Source organism: Microtus oregoni, unplaced genomic scaffold (genome assembly GCF_018167655.1).
Source record: "Microtus oregoni isolate MIOR12 unplaced genomic scaffold, Mior012 000134F_ref0000037, whole genome shotgun sequence".
Classification (NCBI taxonomy): domain Eukaryota; kingdom Metazoa; phylum Chordata; class Mammalia; order Rodentia; family Cricetidae; genus Microtus; species Microtus oregoni.
Window position 1 is genome coordinate 863,137 of NW_024544778.1, and position 20,188 is coordinate 883,324.

At 49.9% G+C, this 20,188-nt stretch overlaps 1 protein-coding gene across 1 annotated transcript; it reads right to left on the reverse strand.

The window, feature by feature from the left end:
• Positions 1–200: 200 nt before the first annotated feature.
• LOC121444627 (tRNA-dihydrouridine(16/17) synthase [NAD(P)(+)]-like) lies at positions 201–6,313 on the reverse strand. The gene is made up of 14 exons (XM_041646514.1): positions 5,835–6,313; positions 5,399–5,645; positions 4,798–4,906; positions 4,624–4,674; positions 4,163–4,275; positions 3,436–3,518; positions 3,114–3,217; positions 2,865–3,009; positions 2,574–2,670; positions 2,405–2,493; positions 1,729–1,874; positions 807–844; positions 622–697; positions 201–527 (listed from the first exon to the last, which is right to left on the reverse strand). Exons 1-14 carry the CDS (start codon positions 5,840–5,842, stop codon positions 388–390), a joined length of 1,446 nt encoding a protein of 481 aa, XP_041502448.1. The 5' UTR covers positions 5,843–6,313; the 3' UTR covers positions 201–387.
• Between the last annotated feature and the right edge of the window lie 13,875 nt (positions 6,314–20,188).

Sequence of the window (20,188 nt, forward strand, 5' to 3'; positions counted from 1 at the left end):
CCAGGCTCTGCTCCTCTCTGCTTTGGAAGATCTCACCCAGGGCAATCCCCTGGATGTTCTGACCACTTAGGAAAGGCAGGGCATACCCACTCATTTCACACCGCTTTCCTGGCTCCCAAGGTCCGCTGAGCCAGAAGAGCAGCCTCCTTGGGTGTGGGCTGGAAGCAGCAGCCACTGGTCAGTATTAGATCTCTGCAAACGAATCTCTGAAATGGTTTATTGTTCAGTCCTGGAAACAGGTTGTGGGAAAGGGGCAAGTTCAGCCAAGGTGCCTGAAGACACCAACTGTCCTTCTGTGTCAAGTAGGAGATTCCCTGAGTAAGGCATTTCCTTAAGAGTGTCTAGGCTTCAGTGGCTGTCTGGAGTAGAGAGGGCCCTTGCTGGCTCTCAGGCCAGGGCACTACCCATGACTTCGGAGAAACCACCTGGTGTTCCGGGCCTCCCCTGCTGAGGTTCCTGCAGCCCAGGCTGGGTCTCTTTCCAGGCCAGAGACTTCTCTAATTTGGTCTTAAAAAGCAGTCCATGGCCTGACAGGGAGAACAAGAGGGGAATGATTGTCAGGAAGCCAAGGTTCCCACTGCTGCGGGGGTGGGTGGGCTGGTGCAGCAGGCGTCTGCTCACCTGGGCAATCTGCTGTCTCTCTGAATGCTCGCTTCTTACAGCAGCCACGGCACAGGTTAAACACACATCTGTTGCCCTGTGTACGAGAAAGCTGGTGAACTGAGGCCAACACCCATGCCTAGAACCCAGCAACATCCATGGGGACTGCCCTGCCCACCTGCACAGCAACAGAAGAGCCAACTCACCTTTGGATTTCCACACTGGTCACACTTTGCATATTTAGCTGAAAATAAGGGGGAGCTGGTTGAATGAGATGACTATGAGGCAAGCCAGGGTGACTGGCTGCCACCTCTACAAGTCATGCTGTGACCGACTGGTAAGGGTGCAGGATGTGGCTAGTTATGACAGGAGATGGTGGACACAGGAGAGTGAGTATGGCCTCAACTGGGAACAAACAGGAAGCAGATGGGCTGCCCATTCAGTCCCAAGTGTTCCAAAGCCCTAAGGTCTGTTAGCATGTCACCCAGTGAGAGAAAGTACAGCCAGGTACGGTGGCTCACGCCTGTAATCCTAGCACGTGGACTGCTGCTGAGGATGAGTCAGTGTGGACTACACCATGAGATCCAGGACAGCCTGGGTTACAGCCTGAGACATATCCCAAGGTCCCTCCTGCAAATTCCCCAGGCTTGCAAAGCTACCAGCTGCCACCAGACTGCTGAACCCCTAAGGAGCAGCTGAGTGTGAGAGCCCAAGTTGCCGAAATGGCCAGGGCACAGAGGACAATGCACTGGACTGAGACCTCAAAGCTGCACACCTAGGAACCATAAGAGAGGCTAGCCACCTTCAGCTCCATCTATTTGGATCAAGATTGAGCAAGCCAAGAATAGCCCTAGTAACCCAAAGCCCTGACACAGGCAAACTCCTCTGTGGTCACCTGAACAGCACCTAGGTAAGGAGTTTGTACAGTGGCCTTGTCTGATACATCACACACAGATGAGATTTAAAAGCTTTCACATGTTCTTAGTGTCAAACCCCAAGTCTGGTCTGGGCACGGGACAAACGTCCCTAGGCATCTGTTTCTGAACCTGGGCTCCTACCTCCAGTTAAGACAAAGACAGGGGACTGACAGTCAACCAGTTAACCTGGCCTGAACAGAGCCACACTCACGTTTCAGGGAAGGGTCGAAGGTCTTGTGAGGGTTCCTCAGCCGCTTCTTCAGCTTGTTCTTGGACAAGCCATCTAGGCTGCCCTCTTCCTCCTCCAGAGCCCGCTTACTGCGGCCACCACTATTCTCCTTGCTCCCTTCCCTGGGCCTGAAAGGAGAGGGCACACCAACAAGATACGGTCAGTTCACTGCTGCCAAGTTGGGCCGATCTCAGGTGTGGTCCCGGGCAAAGGGGCCTGTATAGGACACAGGACACACGTGCAGCCCACACAATACAGGGGGTAAATCTAAAGTTCAGGGGCCCAACGTTCGTACCACTGAGCCCAGGCAGGCTGTGATCACAGATCAGCCTGCCCAACTTTGGAGATTCCAGCCCCAGGGTCCACCCAGTAACCCCAAGGACAAAGTCACAGAGGACCAAAGGATCTTGGGTAAGTACCCAAAGCACTTTCTCCACACAAAGCCTCTTCTCTCCCTCCACTCAGAATAGGGACTTGCCTTAGTGACAATGGGCACCTGTGTGTGTATTCACACTGCAGGCTGGCGTAGCTCACCCCCGTGTGTGTATTCACACTGCAGGCTGGCGTAGCTCACCCCCGTGTGTGTGTGTATTCACACTGCAGGCTGGCGTAGCTCACCCCCGTGTGTGTATTCACACTGCAGGCTGGCATAGCTTACCCAGGCCTGATGTAGGGCTGGCAGATCCAGTGGAAGGTAGGTAAGTTGCCAGGTGGCCTCACTCCTTCTTGCTGCCTGGACATGTCCTCCTGCAAAGGCCCAAGATGTGTCAAAGACCTAAGCTGCTGGCCCACGACAGCTTGCTGGGCTCCCACAGCCCTGCACCTGCCTGACACCGAAGCTTTAGTGCCTGGCTCACAGCAGCCACACCCTCCAAGGTCTTCACTTTGGCCAGCTCCTCTCGAAGCTGCTGATGAACCTGCAGCCTGAGGAAGATGCCTGTCATTCAGTCACCACCTGAGCCATGACCAACTTCTTCCCACCCAGGTTCTGGCCTCCCTCACTGCCAAGCCAGCAGCCTCAGCAGACTTGGTTGTCTTGGGGAGAGCACAGAGCACTCCAGAGGACTGACATTGCTTAGAGAGACTGACTCTCAACTCCTATCCAAGGAGCAACTCACGTGTGGTGCCACAGCTTGAACAGATGGGCCCGGACGTAGGACAGTGGGCAAGGGTGTTGCTGTACAATGTCCAGGTACTCCTCAGCCAGCTCCCACACGGCAGGGCTCCGACCCTCAAAGAGGGCAGGATTGTGCAGGTTGCCCTCTGGGAAGTGGGGAGGGAGGAAGGCCTGGTCAGGTTACAGGCTAGCTATAAGGGAGCAGGCAGGACAGTGAACACTGTTCACTAAACGGCCATCCATTGCTCACCTGCAGTCATGACCCCTTGCACACCCGTGTCCTGGATACACTGCTCCACATCCTGCAGGCACTGGATATTCCCATTTGCAAACACAGGGATTCCCACGGCCTTCCTGTGGGGGGCAGGGAGAGAAGCCTGACCCTATACCACACCAGGGCAGTGCTTAGCAGGAGGGACAGAGACCAGTCACCAAGTTCCACCCTGTTGAGACACCTTGCCTGCTATGGTATTGCTGCCTTCCCTGCTAGACATAGGACACCAGGTAAAGCTGAACACACCAAGGTGTGGAGCTAGGACAATGACTGTACCCAACCTACTGTATCCACTTGCCTGACTGCCTTGATGTGCTCCCAGGAGGCTGTCCCTGCCATGGGCCCCTTCTGCTCCTTGGTGCGCCCATGTACAGTCAGGAGCTAGGACAGATCAACACATGGTTCAGCATTCTCTAGGCCAAGGTCCCAAACCAATCACAAAGGACCTGCTTAAGTTCCTCAGCTTTCCATCCAGGAAAGAAAAATGGCCAGCCGGGCCAGATCTATCCCTGGACCCCAGGGTCTTGAGAGCCCCGCCCCATGAAGGAGCCCCAGGCTGCTGAGGGGTGGCTCCTGCTCTTCCAGAAGCTACATGTCTCAGAGCACACTTGACCAGGCTCAACATGGAGGGCTGGGAAGAGTACCAAGTCTAATGCCCTGTGGCTTACGCCTAGTCTTCCAGAGAGGATGGACACTGAGCTCACCTAAGAAGGCCATGGCTGATGTCTGGAGGGCCTGAGACACGGTAGTAAACCCAATGTTACTCCCCATAGTCAACACCCTGGAGCTGGGATGGCAGTTTTAGAGGCTCTGAGACCAAGGTAGCGGGTCTTAAAAAAATGGGGTCAGGAGGGACCCACTGTTAAGCCCACAGAAAATGACTTGGACGCACCCTCCACCCAAAGCTGCAGGAGGATCAAGAGCCACCTCTGGTCTTGGAAGGTTGTCAGGGAGAGACAGTGTGGATGTGAGCCCAGACTGCCTGCTGGATCCCAGCAACCACCCCTGGGAGCCACGGCCCTCACCTGACAGCCGGCCTTCTCCAGCATCTGGGCATACCTCACCGTCCTGTCAATCTCAGGGAAGACACGGATTTTGCACGTGACAGGAACAGAGAGTCTCTCATGAGCCAACAGAACTGAGAAAGAAAGGTGGTTTCTAAGGGAACCATGGTTCTATTCCAAGGTGGAAAAGTCCCTATATGCCAGGCCCACAGAACCATACTAGCTTTTCCAAAAAGCAGATCTAGGGGCATATTCTTGGCCTTTTCCTGTCTTCACATGTGATGTCGGCCTGTGCTGGTTTCCAGTGAGAAGTAGCACCCAACAGACCTAGCTGTCCCCATGGGGCTGTGGGAGATAAAGGAAGCCCTAGAGGGATGACCGTCGTCCTGGCCTGAGCCCCAGCCAAGACGTGTGTGCTTATGAGCCCTGTCAGAATGTTCCGGGGCTGCTCCAGCTGACATGGTGGTGCGCAGCCAACTTACCCATTCTCTGAAGCAGATCCCACTCCTCCTGCAGAAAGGCGCCATAGTGACCTGCAGAGGAGAAGAGTGGCCCGGTGTCACTCTCGGACCCACTGTCACGAACCCACACAGAGCCTCCACCTGAACAAGCCTGGCCCGGACAGGTGTCAACACAGGACTGTGGAGTGACCTCACCTCTCTTGGCTATCATCTGTGGGCAGCCCAAATTCAGGTCGATGGCATCACAGTAATCTTGTGCCAGGAGACCCGCCTGGACAAACACCTCTGGGTCATTGGCACAGAACTGAAGAAGACATGAAAGTCATCTATGGTCACATCAGGCTAAGACTCCCTGCCTAGGCCTCCCTGCCCTGTGAGGAGCCCCATGGCGACCCTATTTACAATACGATAAAGCGGGGAGCATCTCGTTCCCCTAGGAACGTGAGTTATTACATGTATGTTACACGGATGTGTAACAGCAGCCAAGGGCACAGAGTTCCACAGAACTGATAGCTCTGAGACAGAGGGCACCAAGACCGAGAGGAAGTATCACGGTGACAACGGGGCTTCAAGTCCCTCACATCATCCAAGCCGTCCCTTCACCAGGGCGCAGGCTGGCTCCCAGGAAAGAGCCCAGTCTTGGGAAAGTTCACTCAGCAGCTGTGTGTCAATGCAGGAATGCAGCCTCCCCCTGCCCTGCAACCCTCAACCTGGGTACGAAAGCTTGGAGACGCTGTCCTCATATACAGGGTCTAGAACTCGGCTGCTACCTGGTAGCCATGGTCCCTCTGCCCACCTGCACAATGAGAGGCCTGTCCTCAGGGCACACTTCACAGTATAGGTTCTCCTTCCGGTAGTTAGCATCTCTGACGAAGACCTGGGCATGCAGCATAGGGGTGTAGCATAGCTGGGCTCCATGGCGGCGGCTCAGCAGTCTCCAAGCCAGCTCACTCTGGTCCACCATGGGTGCCACCACATGTCGAGCACCTCCCAGGGTGCGGCTCCAAAATTCAAAACCCTGAAGTTTGGGCATCCTCTCCACACTAAGGGCAGAAGGGGACCAGGCTCATTTTAGCCGTGGTATACATACCAGGGAGGGTACAAGGTTCATCTGAAAGGAGCTGACCACACACACACACGGTGCAGATACCACACGATGGTGACAGGAGAGGCGTCAGCAGGCACAGGATCGAGCCGCCCCCACCCCAGCCGTGACCCTGCCCGGACCTTACCCCCTCATTTGCTGCTGGATTAAATGTCAGCCTGGTGGAACGGGTGTGGAGGATAAACAGGTCAGTGCCGGAACAACGGATCTGCGCCCCTGCGGGTGGGACCTGGCCAGGCGAGATCCCGGATCTCGGGCAGTGAGAGCAGCGAGCACATCAGCCCACCGGGCCCCCTTCCTCGTCTGGCCTAGAGCCTCCTTCTCTGACCCGGTCCCTTGGGCTGGGCAGGGGGCCGAGGCTGCGACCGAACGACGGCGAAGGGGCTCGGATTAGGACGACTTCCCGCACTGTTGGGGCCGGCAGCGGCTCCAGAAGGCCTGTGGCTGCGGGCACGCTCCAAAGAAAGGGACACAGGGCCCCGGAGCCTCCGCCTTACCCGCGGCGCCGCCACGAGGACCCGCAGGAACGCGGCGAGAGCCGCTCAGGACCTTAGCTCAGACTCAGCGCACCGCTACCGGAAGTGCCGGTGCCGGAAGCGCACCGTCAGGACCTCCGCGCGGTCTACGGTGCAACGGCGAACAAAATCCTTGGAAACGGCGGCTCGGCGCCGAGGGGACCGGCCTTGTAGAAACTGGAGCTGACCAGGTACAGACTGCGCACGCCCGGAGCCACGTAGTGCTTTCCAATTATCCCTGGGAAGCCGTTCCTCCCACCTCTACTCCCTCTCCACCACGCCTTCCCAGAGCAGCTTAGTTCTTCAGACACAAGATGTAAATTCAGTATAATACACAATAGTTCAGATCCTGGATAGGAATGGCTATCAAAAAACAAAAAACCAAAACCAACCAACCAACCAAACAAACAAACAAACAAAAAACAGACTGTCAAATTCCAAACCGGGACAAAGGGCTAAGATACCTATCAAAACGGACCTAGCCTCGGGTTCTCCTAGCGTCCCCAAGTCACTTCCTCTTACAGGATAGGACTGGTACACTCGACCCCTACCCTGGACTCTACAGCCCAGGGGCTGGGCTTCCTTTAGGTAACCAGAAACTTCCTAGAGCAAGGGAACAAACACTCAGTGGTCTGGTCACTCAGTTCTCAGGCTGATGTTGGTCTGTTTGTTTATTTATTTATTTCTCCTCACCATCATCTTGAGACAAGGTGTCACTGTGCAACCACGGCTGGTCTGGGACTTGCTATCTGTGTGTGCACCTTAACTCTCAAGGGTCAGTTCTCTCTCTCCTTCTGCTTGTGGATCCCAGAAAACTAACTTAGGTGGTCAGGCTTAGTGACTGGGGGAGCTATTGAGTCTCCTTGTCAACCCACTATTTTATTTTATTTTCTTGCTTTTCCAGACAGGGTTTCTCTGAGTAGCTTTGGTGTCTTGGAACTCACTCTGTAGACCAGGCTGGCCTATTAAAGGCATGATCACCACTGCCTGGTGCAATAGCTTCCTTTTATTTCTTTTATTTTTATTTTTTTATTTTATTTTTATTTTTTTGGTTTTTCGAGACAGGGTTTCTCTGTGGCTTTGGAGCCTGTCCTGGAACTAGCTCTTGTAGACCAGGCTGGTCTCGAACTCACAGAGATCCGCCTGCCTCTGCCTCCCGAGTGCTGGGATTAAAGGCGTGCACCACCACCGCCTGGCTAATAGCTTCCTTTTAATCAGAATGTTTGGTCAGTTTGTATTTAACTCTGCAGTGACAGAAGTGAGTCTTTCTGCTTGTTTTCAACGTGTCTCCTCTGCGTGGTGTCCTGTGTTGCTTCTTTCCTGCAACAGACTGAAGGAGGAAAATAAAGAGCAGACACAGCTGTTTTTGTTGTTGTTTGAGACAGGGTTTCTTTTTTTTAATATTTATTTATTTATTATGTATACAATATTCTGTCTGTATGCCTGAAGGCCAGAAGATGGTGCCAGACCTCTTTACAGATGGTTGTGAGCCACCATGTGGTTGCTGGGAATTGAACTCAGGACCTTTGGAAGAGCAGGCAATGCTCTTAACCACTGAGCCATCTCTCCAGCCCCCAAGACAGAGTTTCTTTGTAGCCTTGAAGCCTGTTCTGGAACTAGCTCTTGTAGACCAGGCTGGCCTCAAGCTCACAGAGATCCACCTACTTCTGCCTCCCAAGTGCTGGGATTAAAGACATGTGCCACTACCGCCTGGCACACTATGTTTTTGATAGATAAAAATGAACTTCAATATAAAAGAATTAGGCCAGGCATGTGGTTCATGCCTGTAATCTCAACAGTTGAGAGGTGGAGTTTGCCACAAGTTCAATGCTGGGCTAGGTGATGACACAGTAAACAGTTAATTGTCACTTGACACACCTAGAATGACCCATGGAGGGAGTCAATAAAGGATTGTCCAAAGGTTATCAAGATGGCTCAGTGGTTAAGAGCCCTGGCTGCTCTTGTAGAGGATCAAGTTTCTATTCCCTCTGCCTCCATGGTGGTGGCGCATAACCAACTACCCTGAACTCCCGTTCCAGGGATCCAAAGCCCACTTCTGGCCTCCGTGGGCATCAGTCATGCCTACGTTGCACAATCATGCAGTCAAAACACTTATAAAGTTTTTAAAATTAAAGTTTTTTTTAAAGGTTGTCTAGATTGGGTTGGCCTGTGAGCAAGCCTGTGGGGAATTATTTTGATTGGTAGGAAGCCTTACCTCCTGTGCGTAAATTGGCATGGGATCCCGGGCTGTGTAAGAGTGGAGGAAGCAAGCTGAATACCAACACTGGCACACACGTGTTGGAGGAAGACCACTTGTTCATTGTGGCCACACAGAACCGAAATAACCACACAGAAACTGTATTATTTAAAACACTGCTTGGCCCATTAGTTCTAGCTTCTTACTGGCTAACTCTTACATCTTAATTTAACCCATCTCCATTAATCTGTGCATCACCACGAGGTCGTAGCCTACCAGCAAAGTTTCAGCACGTCTGGCTCCGGCTGCAACTCCATGGCTTCTCTCTAACTCCTCCTCCTTTCTCCCAGCATTCACTTTAGTTTTCCCCACCTAGCTCTTTCTGCCCTGCTCTGCTATAGGCTCAAAGCAGTCTTTTATTAGCCAATGGTATTCACAACATACAGAGGGGAATCCCACATCACCTCCCCTTTTCTGTTTAAATAAAAAAGGAAGGTTTTAACTTTAACATAGTAAAATTACATATAACAAAACAGGTATCAAGCAAGAATTACAGTTACAATATTTATATCTACTTTATCTTTTATCTTAACTAAGGAAAACTATAACTATAAATTCTTCAACTCTATCAAAGACCCCAGAAGGACACAATATTACCTACGTTAACAGGAAGTGTATTGTAAGCAACTTGCAAAACTCTAGAAATGAGAGAGACATCTCACTGCCTGGACAGTCACCCAGAGTTCTTCTGTACCATTGGGGCATCCATCTTCAGCCTACAGGCCCAAGAATCTAGCAGACTTTTCCATGAAGCAGGAAATTTCAGTCACTTTCTTCTGTGTCCTGCACACATGTGTCAACTCATGGCTCTCAGCTTTGACTGTGGATGTAATATAATTAATTGCTTTAAGTTCCTATTGTTTTGACTTCTCCAAAGTAATGGACTGTTACCTGGAATTGTGAACCAACTATGACAGTCATGGTAGTTTGAATGTCGCTGGCCCCCATAATCTCATAGGGAGTGGCACTATTAGGAGGTGTGGCTTTGTTGGAGTGGGTATGGCCTTGTTAGAGGAAGTGTGTCATTTTGGACATGGGCTTTGAGGTTTCCCAAACTCAGGGTCCCTCCCAGTGTCTCAGTCGACTTCCTGTTGCCTGCAAGATGTAGGATTCTATGTCTGCATGCCGCCATGCTCCCCACCATGATGATGATGGTCTGAAACTGTAAGTGAGGCACCCTAATTAAATGTTTTCCTTATAAGAGTTGCCACGGTTGGGCCGGGTGGTGGTGGCACAATTCTTTAATCCCAGCACTTTGGCAGATCTTTCTGAGTTTGAAGTCAGCCTGGTGTACAAGACCTAGTTCCAGGACAGCCAGGGCTGTTACACAGAGAAACTCTGTCTCTAAAAACAAAACAAAAACAAACAAAAAGAGTTGCCATGGTCATGATATCTCTTCATGGCAATAAAAACTCTAAGACAACAGTAAGATTTTTTCTTTATAAAAACAACAGTTATAATCCCAGCACTCGGGAGGCAGAGGTAGGCGAATCTCTGTGAGTTTGAGGCCAGCTTGGTCTACAAGAGCTAGTTCCAGGACAGGCTCCAAAGACTACAAATAAATCCTGTCTCAAAAAAAAGTTTTTTTTATAGTGTTGCTTTACTTTATTTCCTCTATTGGATTTTTACTACTACTTCCTCTGATTTTTTTAAAAGATTTATTTATTGTATATACAGTGTTCTGTCTGCATATATGTCTGTACACCAGAAGGGGGCAATAGATCTCATTACAGATGGTTGTGAGCCACCATGTGGTTGCTGGGAATTGAACTCAGGACCTGTAAGAGCAGGCAACGTTCTTAACCTCTGAGCCATCGCTCCAGCCCCCTGATTTATTTATTATTTATTTATTTATTTACTTATCTATCTATTTATTTATTTATTGAGACAGAGTTTTATTATGTATCTTCAGCTGGCCTGGAACTCACAGAGATCCACCTGACTCTGCCTGTCAAGTAGAGACACCAAAGGCATGGACCACCATGTCTGGCTGGTTTTATTGCTCCTTAATAGTTCTAAGGCTGCTCATAAGCCCCTCTAGTCAGAGTCTCAGAGTCAACAGTTTCTGTTGTACAATCACCTGCTCCCACTTTCCACCTCTGCTTCACACTTCAACTCCACAAACCTTATAGAAATATTGTATCGTCGGGTCCTGCTCTCCAGCACTGATGCTAATGTTGATACGTATTTTATAACGATATGAATTACAGAGGCCATTTAGGATACTTGCATTTTCTGCCCTGTAAGAAAATGAGAGGGGGGCTGGAGAGATGACTCAGAGGTTAAGGGTGTTTGCTGCTTGTCTTAGTGTTCTATTGTTGTGAAGAGACACCATGACCACAGCAATACTTATAAAGGAAAACATTTCATGGGGGAAGCTTACAGTTTCAGAGTTCCGGTCCGTTATAGGACATGGCAGTGTGCAGGCAGACATGGTACTGGAGCAGTAACTGAGAGTCCTACATCTTGCAGACAACAAGAAGTGATCTGTCTCACTGAAGTTCAAAGCCTCTTCTGAGATTCATGCAGTCTCTTAACTGTAATCTCCCTATAAAATCAAAATCAAAATGCAGATCACAAACTTCCAACACACAATGGCATAGGATATATATATTATGATCCCAAACATAGGGAAGGGAGCATAGTGAGGAAATACTGGACCCAAGCAAGAGTGAAAACCAGCTGGGCAAACTCCAAACTCTGCATCTCTGTGTCTGATGTCAAAATGCTCTTCGTATCTCCAACTCCTTTCAGCCTTGTTGAGTGCAGCACACTTCCTTCTCTTGGGCTGGCTCCACTCCCTGTCAGCAGCTCTCCTCAGCAGGTATCCCACAGCTCAGGCATCTCCAACATCCTGGAGTCTCCAAGGCAATCAGCTTCAACTTCATAGCTTCGTGCAGTGGCCTCTCTGGGCCTCCATTCAGGGACACCCCTGACACATGCCTTACCTCAGTGGCTTTCCTTAGGCACAGAGATAACTCCATAACTCCTTTCTTCTATCCTTGACGCTCAAGCCAGAACCACGTGACTGAAACCACCACATTCTGCTGCTCCTAACTGCTGAGCCATTTCTCCAGCCCCTTTCTTTCTTTCTTTCTTTCTTTCTTTCTTTCTTCCTTTCTCTCTCTCTCTCTTTCTTTCGAGTGCTCTATCTGCATGTAACTTTTAGACCAGAAGAGGGCACCAGACACTAGTAGAGATGGTTGTGAGCCACCATGTGGTTGCTGGGAATTGAACTCAGGACTTCTGGAAGAGCAGCCAGTGTTCTTAAGCCATTGTGCACTGAGCCATCTCTCCAGCCCCCCTTTATTCCATTTCTTTTCTTTTCTTTTTTTTTTTTTTTTCGAGACAGGGTTTCTCTGTGGCTTTGGAGCCTGTCCTGGAACTAGCTCTGTAGACCAGGCTGGTCTCGAACTCACAGAGATCCACCTCCTCTGCCTCCCGAGTGCTGGGATTAAAGGCGTGCGCCACCATCGCCCGGCTATATTCCATTTCTTAATCTGTTTATCTCCCTGAACACAGGATTCGGCTCTGTTCCACTTCCTGGTGCCCTTTTCTCAATCTGCACATTTTATATTTTTATTTGCTCAGCTTCTTCCTTTTCACTATAAATCTTCATCAGAGTTACCACTAATAAATACATGACAGAATCTATGCTAGGCTGTTTTGAGATTTCCTCTGCCAACAGACATAATCCCAAACTCTTCACTTTAGCCTCAGGCAGACTCTTTGGACAGGAGCAAAAGGCAGCCCTTCACCAAAATATCACAGGAATGATCTCTAGGTAACATACTAAATTCTTCCCCCTGCTAAGAGGAGCAGCCTCCCCATAGTTCAAATTACCCTAAGCACTACTGTCTCCCACTGGTATGGCCCATTAAACAGTGCTTAAAGCATTCCACTGGTTTCCTAAGTCCCAAAGTCTAAATTCCTCCAAACACAAACATGGTCAGGCCTTTCACAGCAACACCCCAGTCCCTGTTACCAACTTCTGTCTTAGTTATGGCTTCTGTTATTGTGAGGAGACACCATGACCATAGCAACTCTTATAAAGGGAAATATTTATTGGGTGGCTTGCTTAGATAAGTCCAGAGGTTCACTCTGTAGGGCCCAGCTATGACAACCTCAATAGAGGTCTGAGATTCAGTAGTTTATCCTAAGGCAATACCTGGTTTCAAGAAAGACCACAAACTGAGACCACCCAGGCACCACCCAGGAACAGGTCATCCAAAAGAAATTCCTAACCTTCCAACTGTTGTACACTGATGTCCCTTAGTCCAGCACACCCATCCCCCTTTCACCAAGACACCCCTAGACAAATGTCAGCCAATCAGAGGTCCTGAATCTTAGACATCCCTCACCCTCACCTCTGCTATTATAAACCCCCCCCAACTGAGCTCGAAGCGCTCTGACTGTGTCAACCCGTTGGACACTTGGAGGGTCCAAGTTTGAATTTGAATAAGAATAAAGGCTCGGCAGTGGTGGTGCATGCCTTTAATCCCAGCAGAGGCAGAGGCAGGAGGATCTCTGAGTTCAAGGCCAGCCTGGGCTACAAAGCAAGTTGCAGGAAGCGGTTACCCAGAGAAACTCTGTCTCGGAAAGAAAGAAGGAAGGAAGGAAGGAAGGAAGGAAAGAAAGAAAGAAAGAAGGCTCTTTGCTTTTACATACAGGATTCAGTCTCCTTGTTGGTTTTTTGGGGGCTCTGCAATCTGGACATAACAGGCCGTGATCATCATGGTGGGACATAGTTGTGTGCAGGCAGACATGGTGCTGGAAAAGAAACTGAGAGACTTACATCTTGCAGGCAACAGGAAGTGGGCTGCAGGCAACAGGAAGTGGGCTGTCTCACTGGGCGTGACTTGAGCATAGATGAGACCTCAAAGCCCACCTCCACTCTTCCACAACAAGGCCACACCTCCTGATGGTGCCACTCCCTTTGGGGTGGCACTTCTGCCACCCTGCTCTTCCAGGGGTCCTGGTTTCAGTTTCCAGCACACACAAGGCAGTTTACAAATGTCTATAAGAGTAGTCCCATAGCCGGGCCGTGGTGGCGCACGCCTTTAATCCCAGCACTCGGGAGGCAGAGGCAGGCGGATCTCTGTGAGTTCGAGACCAGCCTGGTCTACAAGAGCTAGTTCCAGGACAGGCTCCAAAACCACAGAGAAACCCTGTCTCGAAAAACCAAAAAAAAAAAAAAAAAAAAGAGTAGTCCCATAGCTGGGTGGTGGTGGTGCACGCCTTTAATCCCAGCATTAGGGAGGCAGAGGCAGGTGGATCTCTGGGAGTTCGAGGCCAGCCTGGTCTACAAGAGCTATTTCTGGGACCGGCACCAAAGCTACAGAAAAACCCTGTCTCAAACCCCCCCACCAAAAAAAAAAGAGCTGGGCAGTGGGCGTTACACACCTTTAATCCCAGCATTCAAAAGGCAAAAGCTAGGGGTCTCTGAGTCTGAGAACAGCCTGGTCTACAGAGTGAGTTCCAGGACAGCCAGGGCTACCCAGAGAAACAAACAAACCAAACAAAACCAAAAATGAAAAACAAGGTGCACATCCCTGACATTTATCCAGCGCTCCTCATCCTTCCTACAGATCTAAGCTTCTACCTGTTTTAACTGCTCCTTGGGCTAAAGTCATCTGTTAGTCCTTATCAGTCGGATCTGAGCATCTGCAATGCTCTCACTTTTGTTTATTTGTAAATCTCTGAAACTCTATCATCTCACCGAAAAAGGAAAAAATAAAGAAGGCAAAGAAAACAAGGTTAAAGAAAGCAGTATCTTGCTTCTTTCTTTCTTTCTTTCTTTCTTCTTTCTTTCTTTTCGAGACAGGGTTTCTCTGTGACTTTTCTGGTGCCTGTCCTGGAGCTAGCTCTTGTAGACCAGTCTTGAACTCACAGAGATCCGCCTGCCTCTGCCTCCCGAGTGCTGGGATTAAAGGTGAGCGCCACCACTGCCAGGCTACGTGTAGCTTTCTTTGGTGCCTGTCCTGGAACTTGCTCTGTAGAACCGGCTCCCGCACGGCCTCTACTGCCCAGCTGTTTTCTTTCTTTTCTTTTCTTTTTTTTTTTGGTTTTTCGAGACAAGGTTTCTTTGTGGTTTTGGAGCCTGTCCTGGAACTAGCTCTTGTAGACCAGTCTTGAACTCACAGAGATCCTGCCTGCCTCTGCCTCCCGAGTGCTGGGATTAAAGGCGTGTGCCACCACTGCCCGGCTGTTTTCTTTTTCTTAAGAGGGTCTTGAACCAGGTTTCTACCTAAGGACCTGAGGATGACCTTGAATTCCTGCTCCCCCCCCCCTCCCTCCCCACAAGAGGTAGTTTATCCTGTGCTGGGAATCAAACCCCAGGCTCCGCACGTGCTGGGCAAGCACTCTACCAGCTGAGCCATTTCCACAGCCCCTTTCTACTCCTCCCTTGTTCTTTAAGAAACAGCCCACGTTTCTAGAGTTTGTTGACAACTTGGGTTGGAATTTCTTTCTGCTTTGTTTCCTGGGGACCCTTTATTTGAGCTAGGGCGTTCCCTGCCCTTAGGCTGGCCTGCCCCCTAGTGGAGCCTTCCAGCACTGTTGGTCAGCGGAGGCAGAGCGCGGGCCAGCCCTGCAACTTACAGATCTGGCATCTGGGAAGGGACAGCCTGTGACCGTGACCCCCACTCACCTCTCTTGGCAGGGACCCACTACCTTACCGTAAGCCTGGGCAAAGACACCGAGAGTAGATTCCTCTTCCTGCCGCTCTGGAGCTGGACTTCCGACCTCCAAAGGGGATTTGGTGAGGAAGGACCCCGGGAAGCAGTCTGTGTGCTGCAGTGGAGAGCCTTTGGTAGCCTGTGTGGTAGCCCTAGGCTGGTCCTGGAGGAGGAGCCTGTCCTTAGCTGCACCCATCATGTGGGCAGAGGGGGACGGGGCCAAGACAAGTGCCCCAAACTCACTGCTGCTGCCAGGATTTGGTAGATTTTCCTGAATACTGTTTTCCCTTTGGCCGAGAGTCCTCAGAACAACTTCCAGGACTTTCAATGACTTTCTGGAGACTTTTCACCAGAAAAGGCCACTTTTCTGGGAGCAGTCCTCTGAACCCTTCCGGCCACCAGGAGCACGGGACCCTTTTAGTTCAGTGTGACTCACACGATGCTCAGGTTCTGCCAATGTGTTCCTGCTTTGTTCCGTTTTATTCTCTCTCTCTCTCTCTCTCTCTCTCTCTCTCTCTCTCTCTCTCTCTTCTCTTTCTTGGACAGGGTCTCCTTAGCTGGTCTGAAATTTTATGTGTAAACCAGGCTGGCCTCAGACTCACAGAACTCACTTGCCTCTGCCTCCCAAGTGCTGGAATAAAAGAACATGGGTAGCATGTGCCGTCATGCCTGGAAAAGAAATCTTAAAAAACAGCTGAACCAAACAGCATATTCTGAAGAATACCCCTCCACCACATCTTCCCTCTTCCTTCCTTCCTAACACATGAAGCAGCATTACTGTTAGGCCCACATATATTGTTATAACCATATCGACTCATGGTCTTCCTGCTTCAGCTAGCTGCATGCTAGGATTACAGATGCGCTCCACCGTCCTGGGATTGATTGCCTGTCTCTCCCAGTTATTGTCTTGAAGCTCACGTCAGGTTTCCTTGCTCACGGCCCTCCTTTGCACACACGACATTCGTTCTGTCAGTCATCCAGGGGAGATGGTTAGGTCATGTCCACTATTTTGTGATTTGACACAGTGTTGTGTGTGGTGTGTGTGTGTGTGTGTGTGTGTGTGTGTGTGTGTGTAGGCGTAGTCAGGCCACTTTCCAAGGTCGTTTTTCTGCATGCGGTCACCTCTCCCCCGAGACCCTTTGTTCTGTGTGTGTTCCCCACTGGCGCTGCTTTGGTACCGGTTCCCCTGCAGCCCCCACAGCACGGTGAGGAGGCCAAGTCTGCAGTTGTACGAGCCATCCTTGTTGTGACTATCAATCTTTATTTCCCTTATAATGAGAGGCTGAGCATCTTTTACTATGTTTAGAGGTCTAACCAACTATTATTTTGTTTATAAATCCCCCCTTAAACGGCTTCACGGAAGGATAATTAGTGCTTTGGAAGTATGGGTAAAGTGACAATTACACATCTATAGATACCCATATACACAGCCGAAACTGTTACAGTGAGATCTTGAAAGTGTGTATTGCCACCCCCAGTTTCCCTGTCACCCCCCCAACCCCCTTTATCCATGACACTCCCGTTGCTACTGACATGTGTGCTTTCCTAGGGCTTTATACGCACAGAAGTGTCTCAAGTCTTTGCTCATTCTTTCCAGGACTCAGTCATGGATATTCTGAAGTATTCATATTATGGGATGTCCTGAAATGCGTCTCTCCATTCCCCTGCTTGTGAGTCTGGAGTGGTTTTTGATTCAATCTGTTGCTCAAATCTTCATACGGACGTAGGGTGATTCATGTGCCCGGGAGCAGGACAGCAGCTCCTACGTTAGATGCACATTTAACTTGGCTTTTTGAAAGTGGCCTCAGATTCCCTCTGCAGCCAAGGACAGACAGCCTTGGACCTCTGATCCCCGGCCTCTTCCACTCAATGAGTAGAGGGTTATAGGTACACGCCACCACACCTGGACTCCTGTGTGCCAAGGAAAAGGTTTATTTGGCTCGGTCACATCCACCATGAGCCAAGGGAACTCAGGGCAGGAACCCAAACCGAAACTGGGAGTCAGGGACTGAAGCAGAGGCCATGGAGGAACACTGTTTGCTGCCAGGGTGCAGCCCTGAGCTATGGCCACACATCTGTCTGTGCCTTCTTTGGTGGCTGCTGTGGGCTTTGCATACAAATTAAAAGCACCTAGTCCCTGAGTCACTTCACCCATCCCAGTGAGGCCTGCACACCATTTCCATTTATTTATTTATTTATTTATTTATTTATTTATTTATTTAGGTTTTTTGAGACAGGGTTTCACTGTGTAGTCCTGGAACTCACTCTGTACACCAGGCTGGCCTCGAACTCATAGAGATCCACCTGCCTCTGCCTCCTGAGTGCTAGGATTAAAGGCGTGCGCCACCACCACGTCTTTAATTTATATGCATTGGCGTTTTGCCTGCATGTATGTCTATGTGAGGATGCCAAATCCCCCGGAACTGGAGTTACAGATGGTTGTGAGCTGCCATGTGGGTGCTGGGAATTGAACTCAGGACCTCCGGAAGAGGAGTTAGTGTTCTAACCACTGAGCCATCTTCTCAGACCATTTCTTCTTTTTTAAATTTAGCTTTATTTTATGTATGTGACTGCTTTGCCTGAACATGCATGTGTACCATATGTGTGACAAGATTTACGGAGTTCGAAAGAGGCCACAGGATCCTCTGGAGTTGGAGTTAAGGATGGTTGTGAACCACCATGTAGGTGCTGGGAACTGAACCCATATCCTCTGGAAGAGCCATAAGCGCTTTTAACCACTGAGCCATTGCTGCAGCCCCTAGCAGGTTCAGATTGAGGTGATTTCCATCATTTTATTTATTTGTTTATTCATTCATTTACTACTACTAATGCGTTTTTGAGACAGGGTTTCTCTGTAGCCCTGGCTGTCCTGGAACTCACTTTGTAGACCAGGCTGGCCTCGAACTCACAGAGATCCGCCTGCCTCTGCTTCCCGAGTGCTGGGATTAAAGGCGTGCGCCACCGCCACCTGGCTTTACTATTGGCTTTTTGAGACAGGGTCTCTATTATACAGCTCTGGCTGTCCTGGAGCTTGCTGTGTGGGCCAGGCTGTACTGAGCTCAGAGACCCACTTGTCTTTCCCTCCCAAGTGCTGGGATCAGGGGTATACACTACCACAACCAGCTTAGTTTTTTGAGGCAAAGTCTCATAGCTGAGAATGATGGAACTTTTGCCCCTCCTGATGCTGCCACTCAATGCTGGTTGGGGTTACAGGTGTGACCTGCCAGGCACAGCTTGGGCAGTGTTGGCGCTACTGTTATTGCACCTTCCGCTACGTTTTTTTTTTTTTCTTCTTCAGTAGTGGGTCTCTCGTGTCTAAAATTCATTCAGTGTCCTCTTTCTTTGCGGAGACTATCTTTACTGCCTTAATAAAAAAACAGCTATGTTCTTTACTGTTTACTGCAGCATGTGGTACCAGCCGCTTAATTCTCATTGCTGGGGTTACAGGTGCATTCTACCCAGCTTAAGCATTCCTCCTTTTCCCCTCCTCCCCTCCCTGACTTTCTTTTTTTTTTTTTAAAGATTTATTTATTAATTACGTATACAATATTCTGTCTGTGTGTATGTCTGCAAGCCAGAAGAGGACACCAGATCTCATTACAGATGGTTGTGAGCCACCATGTGGTTGCTGGGAATTGAACTCAGGACCTTTGGAAGAGCAAGCAGTGCTCTTAACCACTGAGCCATCTCTCCAGCCCCCCTCCCTGACTTTCTAATAACGGAGCTGATACCTGGGGCCTCTTGAACCACAGATGAGCCCTCTGCACTGGACTCCACACCTGAGCCCACTCGCTGCTTTCAGTTTTGCTCACTTCGGTGTCTATATCCCCTCATGGTTTTGCTCTTCCCACTCATGTCAACAATTTTCTGGTTCTCATGTCTTGATTAAACCTTGCTGTTCAGCGTTACTGGGCTGAGTCATATTCAACCCCTCAGTTTGGTTGGTCCGTCTCCTACCAGGACAGAAAGGTAAAAGACCTGGCTGCTGTTGCCTCAAGGGATCTTCCTTTTTCTTCAGATCAGGGCTTGGAGGGGTCGCAGTGAATGTCTCTGGCACCCCCTCCCCCAGCCTTTCTGACACCACTAGAGGGAAGGCGGTGGGGCTCCCTGCGGTTCTGGTTTGCTATGCTAGCTCTCCTGGCCAGAGGCCCAGATTGCCTACCTTCCTGCTCTTTTTCTGAGGTTGGAACTCAGGGCCTCGGAAATTCTGGGCAAGCCCTCTACCAATTGACCCACATTCCCAAATCCATTGAACACACATGTAGCTGAGGTTATCCTTGAGCTGGTAGCAGCAATCTTCTTGCCTCAAGTATTCAGGTCGCAGTTGTACACTACATGTCCTGGAGACCTGATGGGATTGGGGCATCTAGCATCTAGTCTGTGCCCTTAGACTCTCCAAGCTCCTCCTATCTCGTTTCCTGGACATTAAAGGAAACACACATTCAACAGTGGCTCTCGTATTTAGGACTTAGTATTTGGTTTTATTTCCACGCCCACGCTCAACAGATACCATGTGTAAACTCTCAGCTCTGGGATGACGGGGAGCACCACTCAGTCCATCTTCCCACCGCTCAGGTTTTTGCTTCTTGTTGGATTTTGAGCAGTTTGACTGTGATAGACCGTAGCATACGACCTGTTTGCTTCCTGAACCTGCAAGTTTGAAAGTGAACCCCCACCCCGCTTTTCCAGTTCTACGGATTGAAAGCAGGGCCTTGTGCACATTAGACAAAGACCACTTTTTCCTCTCAAGCTGCGCCCCTGCCCTCTTACTCTGGGACTCCACATTACCCACAAGGTCCTATCTCTTCCTGGGCTCTGTTCACTATTTAATAACAATAATAAAGATTTCTCTCTCTCCCCGGGTTCTCAGAGTCCCTTCTCTTGCTTACATACTTTTCTATTCTGAACACCTGAAGTTACCAACTTACTTCTGTTGGTTGGTATCCTAAGTTGGTGTCTATTCTGGGTGTCTTGATAGGTGATCTTGTGACCTTGTCTCCCCGTCCACCCCCCACCCCGCCCTGCCCCAGGT